The sequence below is a fragment of the Alosa alosa genome, chromosome 5, assembly GCF_017589495.1.
Source record: "Alosa alosa isolate M-15738 ecotype Scorff River chromosome 5, AALO_Geno_1.1, whole genome shotgun sequence".
Taxonomy (NCBI): Eukaryota; Metazoa; Chordata; class Actinopteri; order Clupeiformes; family Clupeidae; genus Alosa; species Alosa alosa.
Window position 1 is genome coordinate 14,070,962 of NC_063193.1, and position 11,664 is coordinate 14,082,625.

Below are 11,664 nucleotides of genomic sequence, written 5' to 3' on the forward strand. Positions count from 1 at the left end.
CCTCCTCTCCTTACCTTGGCCTCCTCTGGCGGTGAAGTGGGAGTGGCAGGGAGCAGGGCCTCTCCTCTCCTCTCCTCTCCGCCATTTGTTACGGGGGCTGCTGCTCGCTTCACAGGCTCGGAAGAAACACGTTGCCCCATTATCTTCCCCCAGTCGCATTACCGTGTGTCAATAATAATTACCAAACATTGTCTCCCCGGTGCTCGGGGCAAAATGTTGGCTCTATTATCACTCCATGTGAGCACATAAAACAGACAGGTTGAGGAACAAGGCTGTTGGAATGATAGATTGCCGGATCCTTTTTTTAAGGCCATTAATTATCATTTCAAATTTGGATGTAAAAATGTGAGGCTATCACTCCCCTTCCTCGGAAGCACTCAGTTAATGCACAAGAATGGTGCGAACACATAATTTATAAGTCATAATGGCCCAGACATAACGGGGGCTGCCAGTTCACTGAGGTGTCTGTGTGTGACGTTGGGTAATGGGATTGGTTGATGCTGGATCATTTGTTGCAGTCTATCTGGGTGAGCACAGTGCAGTCAGTGGCCTCTCTATGCAATAACATGTTTCCTCAAACAATGTGTGAAAAATCGCAGGTGTGCTGTGAGTTCGCAAGGGTACAGGCTAATTTTGAGAATCACACTCGACATGTGAGAGCTGGCAGCCCTGTGAGAGGTATTGTTTAGTTTCCCAATGGCATTTATTTAAAGTTCAAGGATGACTCAGCTTCAACATTAAACCAAGGATCACAGATATTGTTTTAGCCGTTTTCATAAAACAAGTTGTTTGTTATTTGGATTCCAATCAAAATTAAGTTTATGTAATGTCCTAAATAAGAAACTACTTTGATTACAAGACAATCCACTGCAGTGCCCCGAGAAAATACTTCCAGTTTCCCAGTGACAGGGTGCTAATTATCTTTTCTAGTAAGCCAACATCAGATGTAAGTCTTTAATCCACCCCCATAAGGTCAGAGGTGCAACAGAATAATTGCATGCACTGTGTGGGTGTGAAGATTCTACTGCCCTATAGAGACAAATTAAGCACAGGTTATTTGTTCATCCCACAAAGTGGTAAGCTAGTTTCGTGCTAACGAGTATACAGTAAATGTGAGACAAGTCACTGTTAATAACATCCCAAATGTAAAACCGTTTGCTGTCAAGCCACAGTCTCTTCCCCAAGGATACCTCCATAGCTCTTAGCGGTTTTCACCTCTGATCATTGCACGGGAGTTGTGCAGAAGGTTTCTGAGTTGCTACACAGCCATTATGGGGATGAGTGTGTGTTTGTGTGTGTGTGTGTGTGTGTGTGTGTGTGTGAGCTAGAGTGTCAGCACGAAGGGAGCCGCCGCAGTGTTCAGCAGCCACCTAATGAGCGTTTCTCTCCGGCGATTATCAATTAATAATGATGTGGCAAATCACCCTAACAGGCAGAAATAGCATTGTGCGCCAGCGGAAAAAGGGGGTGGAGGCTGGAGGGGTGCCATGGAGGGGGGCAAGCGCAGCGCAGCGGGCAGGATTGCGCTGCCTAATTCATGGGGTTGCCGAGCGGGCGCTGGCAGACCCATCACTCACACGAAGCTATCTCACAACCTGGAGCACTTCGGCACGTCGGATCCTTCCCCTCCCCCCGAGCCCCCTCCTAACGCTTCCAATCGCTCGCCTTTTCTTCCTCACACTATTTCCCCCACTCCCTGACACCCAGGCGATGGAAACGGCTGTCTTTTTACCCCCATCGTCATTTTTCTTATCCTTTTTTTTTTTTTTAATACACATGCCCCTGCCCCCTCCATCACGCCATCACCACGTTGTGTTTATGTGTGTATGGGCTGCTGTTGCGGAGGTTGTCTCGTACACCCGGAAGAGCTCGGGAGGGGAATACCCACAGACCGACTTTGAAGATTGCCACGTGATGAAATATTTATCTTGTTTCGATTGAGCGCAAGTGCATCCGCAAATGCATCCGCAAGCGTGTCTACATACATAGCGCCTGGCGAGGTGAGTGGCGGTCGCTCGGGCAGGAGAGGCAAGTGCTTGCTTATTTACACTGCAGGATAGGTACCCATTAGCCAAGTGTGCTCCCTAGATTATAAGGGCCCTGACCCCCCTGTGGCGCACCTGCTCTGACATTAGCTCAGATTTACGGCATGCGAGGCAGGATATCTTTCCGCTCTATTTTCTCTTTATCATGCTGTCTCACACCTCTCGTCCTCTCCATAAATTCTCTCCCTCCGCCTGCTACCTAGGCTCAGCCCTCGCGACCTCATCTTATTATCCACGCGCTCGGGTGCTTGTGGTTCTTTATTTTTCTCCCCCGAACGAGGCCCAGTCATCTCCCTGCGGCAGTAAAGCCTGATTCTATTACAGTACATCAGAGGGGGAAAAAAAAGCAGTTGCTTCCTACTCCAAGTGGGCCACCCATTACACTTGTGTTTTACATTTTGAAAGGCTATCTGGAGAGCGCCCCTGAGCGTGCTTCATCCATCTCCACTAGGCTCACGGAGAGAAGGCTTCCATTTATCTGCCCCTGGACCGAGCGCAATGTTCGGTTGGGAAAAAAAAGTGTGATGTCATATAATAGAGAGGATCTGGGGATGTTAACATTCAGTGCTGGCATCCCCCCCCACTCCCCCACCCTATGCTGTGGTATGCAGATGATTGCTCGCTTTCATCTTCCAAAGCAATCTGTCTCCAGCCACACCCATTGTGTCACAGCGACGAGGTCCCTTTGAACGCGCTCAAAACTAGCTAACCAGTTCAGAATCATTGTGAAGGATTGCACCCCCCACACACCCCCAACCCTCCACCACCCGTTAATTCAACAGAAAGTGCTTACCACGAAAGTAAATGCTGCAGCCTTTGATTTGCTCTCGTTTTAGCTATGCGCTTTTACTAGGCGGCCGGGGCGGGCACTGCTTGAGCCAGCAATTATTTGCATGCTGGTAGCAGCGGAGGGCCATGGCCTTTAGCCACGCTGGGAGGCACTGCTGTCGTGAGCAACAGACAGGCCAGCCAGCTGTCACAACACACTCGCAAATCAGCCCCCACCCCCACCCCGAGTCTATGGTATTTATCAATCAATCTGTTTGGATTCCGCGTAACAGCACTGAGGAGAGATATAATGCGAGCTGATTTGATTGCATCACTGATTAGGACTCCCTCCGCCGAGTTTCATTTGGAGCATAGCTTCGGCCGTCATTCAAAAGAGCCGCAGACAAACTGGGCTCCCTCCTGCAGAACCCCGTTGTCTTCGCCATTAATTGGAGGGACGCGGCGGAGGATGTAATTTGGCACGTCCTCTCCCCGGCCTCCTCCCAGGACTCTGCCATCTCAATTTTGGAGCAATCCATCCTGTCGACATGCTGTTCTCCGTACCTCCCCTGACCCAGGAATAGATCTATTACTGCCCTAATGGCAGACTGCAAGACTAGAGAATCACAGGTTCACACGATGGGGCAAGTTGCTCATCTGTCAGAATGGACAGTAGAACATTACATCACTGGCCGGCCAAACAAGCCCGTTTTTGTATTGATTAAAACAACTGTGACACTATTTCATCATGACATGTTGCTGATTCCTTTATTGCATTGCCAAACACAGTATTTAAACAAATCATGCTGCACTCTATGCTGACTGTCAGCATCGGTATCATCTTAAAGCTTTTTAATCCTCATCGTTGATGCTCTTTTTGTTCCAAACAGCCGTGTAAATAGATCTATGGGTAATGATTAGGATGTGTTTGATGCCACCTGCTCAGTATTAAAACAGATGCCAGCTTGTGATTTTTTTTTTTTTTTTTTTTTTATGCGTTCACACCTTTCAGCATAACCCGCTGCCACACATCACTGCTTGCACCATAATTGGTATATTTTATTAAGATTTTCAAGGCCAGTGGCAATGATGCAATATCGCTCCAAATGAATTCACTCCTAAATGACTCTTACAGTACCATATCCAATGACATACATGATTAAAGGGTATAATAAAAGAAAAATAGCTGTGTGACGAAAGGTTCATATTTGGGTTAATGAATCCCCTGAATGTGCTGTACCCTTTTCTGCCATTAAACTGAATTGCTCGTTGTGCCCTAAATTGTGTCCCATGTGACGTCCACTTCTTAAAATGAACCATATGCTCTTTCAGCTTGGGTGCTCTACCATAGCTAGAAAGGATCTGGGCATGATAAGTACCAATATGAAGGAAACAGATGGCCAAAGGTAAATTTAGCTTACACAAAGTGCACTATTACAACCACCTTAATATTTTTCCAAGAGCAGCAACCAGTGTACATATAAATAAATTATGGGAATCTCAATGTCCAGCTACTACAGTGCTCAGTGTCCAGTGGCTGCCCATCAAAATGGCAGAGTGCATCTACAGTTCAAACTCAAAATACTGAACATGTTCCTTCTGAATGATGTAAAAGGCAACTAGTGTTGCCTGTGGCAGGCAAGTCCAATGCTGTTAAATAAATCAATATTAAAGACTGAGCTATGAGCTATGTGACTAAGTGAGTGACACAGCAATGTTGGCTACATTTCTAAATAAGAACAAAAGTACAAACTTTCCCTTTTTTGAAGAGACAAATCACCATAATATGTCAGAGTATTAAAGGTAATAATTTGCCTTCTTGGTATAAAATGATACATGGAAAGGCACTAGTGGTGCAGGGGAAATAAATGGTGAGGCGGTTCTGCATTTTACTTCATTCATTTATCCTGCTACCTGTTACTTCCCCCTCTCTCAAAGACAGTTTTGAACCCAGCCTAACTGAAATGAATGTGCTCCTCTCAGCCACTCCGTGCTGAGTGAGGACCTTGCAGAAGCCACAGATCTCGCAGGGGATTGTGGGTCAGGGAGGGGGGGGGGTGGGGTGCCGTGATGCACACTGGGCACGGTGGCACGGGTGGATGATTGCCCATGCAGGGCACCACCGCAGGAGGCACCTCAGGTGGCTGGCAGTGATGGATGCCAAGTCGGCGGTACATTATTTCACCTTTTCAGAATGCATTTGAGAAGCGTCCTGTCAAAAGGCCACCTCTGAGCACCCTGGAGCTTCTTGATCTCGCTCTCCACCATGGCGCCTGCTTGCTGCTGCCGCTGCTGCTGCTGCCTTGCTTTAATGTCCGCTTGTGAGCGTGCGGCTCAAGAGGCGGCAGCGCAAAACAAAAATTTGAAATGGCCACGGCCACAGAGAACATTGCCCCTGACGTGGAGGGGAGGGGGGGTGTGGGTCAGGGTCAGGAACAACGTGATCCCTTGTGATCCCACAGAACCAGCTCAACTAAGCCCCCATTCACACTTGTGTGATTCACAAGCCAGCAAACAATAATGTCCTCACATTCAGTCTCTCTTTGCCATCACATTCTATCACAGTAAACAATCAGGCAGCCGAAAGCATCTGCCCTAAGCTGATTTTGTCCTTTCTTATATGATCACTTTGTAACATTTTCTTTTTGCCGTGTTATGTGTTTTAAAAATGGCCTTTGATATCCCTAAGCTGCGTTCAACCTTTCGGGTTATTTGAGGCAATTATTAGAAATGACAACACAACTGCCAAGCGATGACACGTGTGGGGAAATGTGGAAATTGGGACGAGCCAACAGAGAAGCAATGGATCATTCATTAATTTTTGCCCTTTCTCTCCAAACATTGTTTATGGGCTTAACTCAATTTGGAGAGCGGAGATTGCATTGGCCATTTTTCAAGCCGCAATATCATTAGTGCAACATGACAGCAATTACTCGGGGCACTTAATCCTCCACACTCTAACACAAGGGCACTGGGGGGGAAAAAATATTGATGATGGCAAGGGAAAGGGTTGACCATTTAATCGCTTTAGCAGTGACTGTTTCTGAGCCACGCAAAGTCAACAGGAAGACAAAGTGCTTGCAGACGCTCCAGTTCAAAAACTTCTCCATCAAACGTTTTTTCTTCAAGTCCCGAATTCCCACATCTTCGCTTTGTAAATTCAAAAAGGGCTCTGTAGACTGAGAAAAACAAAGTCTTTCCTCGAGCACAAACACACCCACAGTGTCTGTTAACCCAACACAAATTCTTTTTTTTTTCCTGTTCGTGCGCACACCTATCCTCGGTTCCCCCTCAACCTACAAGGTGTCTCTAACCTCCGCACACCGTTGCAGCGTGTGACATGTCTATATCGATGACACGTTAATTGGCTGCGGACTCGTGCAGCTGGGAATCAGCGGAGTCAATCGGCAGAGGGGGAAGCAGACTGGAGCGCTGACCCGACTCCTAAACACAGCTGGGTGGGGGAGATAGGGGCTGCGCTTATCTCTCGCTCCTTCCCCAGACTCCCAATTTATTGTCCTGACACGATAAGGGAGGGCCCCCGTACCATACAGTGTGCCTTCCGACATAATTGATCACTCTGGATGGTAAATGAACAGGGTCTGTGGCGCAGGGGGGTGGATTGGTTTGGCTCATCGTGTCGCATTTTAATCAGCCCCCTGAAGAACAGCAGTTTATTTGTTCCCGGTTCCTTCCCCTCAAATTGAAGAACATTGTCTGCAAATGAGATGATGGCCACAGATAGGGGTTGTTTAAGAATATCTATTGCTAAATGGAGGATGTAGTGGGCTGTATGTGACGGTGCTGACAGTGCGCAAGCTTCCTATCGCCAGCACCTCAATGAATTTAAGTACAGATAAAAAAGAGTTTGTTTTGTGCTAGGCTACTTTGGACTGATATGTTGCCATTGCCTTGGATTGTTTGTGTGTGTTTCTTGGAGTGTTAGTAGTATGCCTCACATCACATATTTATTGTGTCTGTCTCTGTTTGTGTGTTGTTCCCTGTTTTTCCCTCCATCCAGGTCTCAAGCGCAGCTACACCTGTGATGTCTGCAGCGTAACGCTCAACTCCGTGGCGCAGTACCACGCACATCTGCAGGGCTCCAAGCACCAAAACAAGTAGGCAGCGTGCTTCCTAAATCTTTACACCAATCCATCCCCAACCACCACAAGTACACACCTTCAAGACTCCATGCTGCATGCGCTCACACTCTCACTCCAAAAAACACACACACACACACACACACACACACACACACACACATACACACACATACCCCAGTCCGTGCTCAGCTCACAGGAAACCCCTCGGTTTTTCCATCTGCTCCACTAGCCCTCTGGTGGTGCTGCTGCTGCTGCTAAAGAAAGGTCGAAGACTGGAGCTGAACAAATATGCTGACCGTGTTTGAGAGTTTAAAAGAGGGAGTACGAGAGAGGTGTGAGTTATGGAGTAAGAATGTGGAGTATTGTGGAGATAGGGAAGGGGATGCGTTGTTTAGCATGCTGGAGGCTTTGTTAGCTTAGCTTTTTTTTTCTTCTCTTAGCCCATTACAGAGTTATTGGAAGCTATTACAATTTTCAACTCATCCAACTACGCCACTCTCTTTTTTTATCTCCCAGTGATTGCGCACTAGTACTAATCTGTGGCCATACTGCCCGAAGGAGCTAACCATGCACATTAGGCTTGACTAACCGGCAGCGCTTGGCAACTCTTAAGCGCTCAGCACCAAAAAACTTGAGTGAGTCAACAAAGAGTCAGCGTTCAGCGTACGGTCACCATAGACACCGCAGACAAACAAAGCGTCCCTTCCCTTTGCAGATCTGTTTGAATCACCTGCGACTGTGTGCCGTCTCAACAGATATCTGTCACACAAACACACTGTGCCCTGCAGATAGCCACGAGACGTGACAAAGAAAGTGGCGTTTGTAGATTGTGAATGTGCTGAGTGCCGGAAACCATCAAGTACATGAAGCAATTGCTTTGGAGCCCTGCGAGGAATGACAGCTCCTAAAACAGGCAAGGGTACGGGGGGGGGGTACATCAGGGAAAATCAGCCACAAGGCGTGTGGGGGAATTACTTGTTTCCCGTTGGGACGGTTTCTGCTCCCCCACAGACAAACTGATGTACACACATACACATAAAATATGCACACACACACACACACACACACACACATATGCACATACATACACACACATGTCTTCAGGGATGTGGGTGAAGAAGGGGGGGGGGGAGTAAGGCAACGTGATGTTCTGTGCCACTCTGCTCTCCAGTCACGCTCGCCTAGAATGCAGGAGGGGGGCTTTGCCATGCTTCTGATCCTCACACCGCCATATACCCCCTACAAACCAGCCCCCAGTAGGGAGCACACACACACACACACACACACACTCACGCCACACACACACACACACACACACACACACACACACACACACACACATAGTAGGCTATTGTGCTATGGTCCACTCTCTCCGTCTCTAGCCCAGTCTCCCGTCTCTGTCCCTGCCTACCCTCCTCACCCGTCCCCCTCCACCACCACCACCCTGGCCGCTCTTGTCCATGATGCTTGGGACTCCCCCATAGGGTGGGGTGAGTGCTTTGCTCTCAAAAGGCATGATGCAGCAACTCTGGACCTCTGCCCAGAATACCTCCACTTTCCCTCCAAAAAAACCAAACACTGCCTCCTCCCTCCCTCCCTCCCTCCCCCACCCTCCGGTGCATCCACGGCGCCGCATCCTCTGTCGGCTGTATTTAGGTCATTTCATGGCAGTTTATCCGAATATAATAAAGGAACGTCTCCCTGAGCTAGATCCCAGTGGAGCGCGGTAGAGTGCTATTCTCTCCTTTTTGTGAGTGTTTCAGACATCACTGATGGCACTGAAAAGAGGATTTTAAAAAAGGAGAGAGAGAGAGAGAGAGCGAGGGAGAGAGAGATATAGAAAACTACTAGTCCTAGTTAGGAGCATAATCCTGTCTGCTGCTTTCCAGTTATTCTGATGTTGTAGAGACGACGTTTCTGCTGTGAAGAAAACATCCCAGTGGTCTCCCTTACCAGTAAGCACATCATGATATGACCACTGTAGATGCATGTCCCAACAGCAATAGTGTGTGTGTGTGTGTGTGTGTGTGTGTGTGTGTGTGTGTGTGTGTGTGTGTGTGAGAGAGAGAGAGAGAGAGAGAGAGAGAGAGATAGAGAGAGAGTGTTTGTGTGTGTGTGTAATGTGGTGAGTCTGGAAACTCAATGAATAAGTTCAATTGTGACCCTGCGAGGGAGGAACGGAAAAACAAATTAGCAAGTCACGACAGGTTTCCTGACGAGCGGCCTGATCAATACACTGCTAACAAGCTCGGCCACAACAGCACACCAGTGCAATCCCGACCCAAGTGCATTAAATCAACTATTCTGCGTGCGCCTGGCAGATCTAAAGCACCCCATATTTTCATATTAAGAGCAGTACGTGATTGAGAAGGCCAATTTCCCTTGCATATCCCTGCTTTAATTTGGGTGTGCGTCGTGTTGGCTCTCATCTCTTGCTGGCACGAAAGCAGTTTGACAAATGTGTCCTTGTGACTGTAGAAGGTTGTGGCAGGGCATGGGACAATGTGACAGAAATAGCGGTCTGCCAGTGTAATTTCCTTAGCTTGGGGAGAGTGATGGGCTGCCTTTTGCTGACTGTAGCAGAATGCACTCAGGCCCCCGAATGACTAGCCAGACAGCGTTTAAATACAGGACACAAATGACAAAGTCAGATTATTATGAAAATGAACCGGTGGGAACTTTGTGCTGTTAATTACAGAAAGAGAGGACAAAGGAACAGCCACTTTCTAGAGGAGGGGAGATGTTTTTTAGGCGCCTAGTCTAACCTTGCCCTGTACAAAATTGTCTGAAACACATCTATTATTAAACTCATCTCTGGCTTTGCCTGCCTGCACACTTTTTTTTTTTTTAATAATCTTGTGGCATTTGATGGACATTTGAAGAATAGACTATTAGAAGGTGCCTGAATGATGATAAATTGACTGCCTTTGATGAGGAAACAAAAATGTTCATTATAATAAATGATTTGGCATGGCCCATAATAGCTGGGGATGAGACTGAGGCGCCAAGCCGGGTGCAAGTAGAAAAACTCAGTCCTACTGTAAAATCTCATCCTCCGTTAGGGAGAGGGACAAGCCAAAGTGAAAAGCTTATTACCATGCCATCACTGGTTTATAGTCATGGCCCACACACACACACACACACTCACTCACACATGCATACATACACATCCCTCTGTTTCTCGCCTATACATGCTGGTGCAGTGCGGAGACGTGCACACAAGCCGATTAATGCATCTGGCGGCCTAGTGATGGGCACAGTGACACAGTGATTTGTTAGTGCCGCTTTTTTCTGTCTCTCCAATTGCCGCCTGTATTGTCTGTTGTCCTCTGGAACCCCACAGCTTTGCCATGAAGGTTATTTTGTTAATTTGTGTCGTTAAAGGGATCATTTCATGTAAAAAAATAATAAGAATTAAGACATCACATCACGCAGCTATCTGGTAAATTGCACACAGGTTTTGACACGGCTGTGGGCGACACATTTACAGTTTTTGAACTGCAGGAGCTCGCTCTTTGTGCAGCTCTATTTTCCTGACCTTCAAACTCTTGTGCTGTTTCATCATGGCAGTGTGAAGATTTAAAAAGAAATAAGTTAAATCCCCCGCATGGTCCTTTTGTTGTCTTTTGGCCAAGAAGTTCCCTCTTTCAAAATGTGCTTGCATGCTTGCAAGCGTTTCAATTTTCCACCTCCACAGACGCAGCGGTTTTATTATTGGAGGCTGAAATATTGCTTAGATTTCCAATGCAACCACTGAGCAAGGGATGTCGTGTGTGACCAGCATTGTTTTTCTTTTTAATGAGATTGCATAGTATGGCAACTGTAGCATGAAATATATAAAGCACTCTGAACTCCGCAACCAAAAGCTGTCAGACAGATGCTGGCTGATTCATTCTGTTTACATGCGTCCCACTGATGGCTGCGTGCACCCACACCACCCAGGCATGGACTTGAAACGGAATGCTAGATCACGTGAAGGCCTGTTTCTGGAAGGTTCCACCCACCCACCCTCAGCCATCCTCCATCACCTGTTTCCTCGCGGCCACTCTTTGCCTCGCCGCTGTCCCTGTGGTCATCCAGTGAGGCGGCAATGGCCCCTTTCATCCCCGCCTGACCACCTGCTGTTTCTGCCACGCAGCCTTCCCCCTGCTGCAAAGCTAAACAGATGTGCTTTGCTCCATAGGTTCTTAGCCTCCTTCTTTGATATCTCTCTCCAGCCTGCCCACCCGAAAAGCCCATTTGCCTTCCATCTCGACCTGCCCCCCACCCCCCACCCCCACCCTCATTCTGAACGCAGTCATCACAGACTTTCATTGTCTGCTTGTACCAACGGAATGGGTGTTTTTTTTCCCCTTTCACTCCCTTAAGTAATTTGAGGTGCTCGCAGAAACACAAACACATTTACGCTCTATAAATCGCACTGAAACCTGTCTTATTGACTTTTACCATCTGAATAAACAGACCAGGACCAAGCTTCTCTCTATAGTATTTATTGCTGCCTCACATTTTAACTAAATGGCAGCAAATACTCTCACAGACATCCTTTCCCAGGCCAATACTGAATCAGTAAAACATTCAGATCATTATTATAATCAGCAGCAGCATCATAATGATATTCATAGAGTACTGAAATAGTCTAGCCTTGAGTCGGACTGTGAGTTGGAATTTTGAAGGTCGTCATAAAAGAGGTCACAGAAAATTTTAATGGAGTAAATTCAGTACTTTTTGAGCAATAATACTACCCTGCA

The 11,664-nt window shown here is 47.3% G+C and overlaps 1 protein-coding gene across 2 annotated transcripts in view; it reads left to right on the forward strand.

Annotated features, from left to right (window-relative positions):
* The window catches only part of zmat4a (zinc finger, matrin-type 4a), a 79,911-nt gene that overhangs the window by 61,296 nt on the left and 6,951 nt on the right, over positions 1 to 11,664 (forward strand). For both annotated transcript variants that reach the window (XM_048243049.1, XM_048243050.1), the window contains one exon: positions 6,835 to 6,931. In XM_048243049.1, coding sequence (XP_048099006.1) covers positions 6,835 to 6,931 — 97 coding nt within the window. The remainder of the gene's footprint in view (positions 1 to 6,834; positions 6,932 to 11,664) is intronic.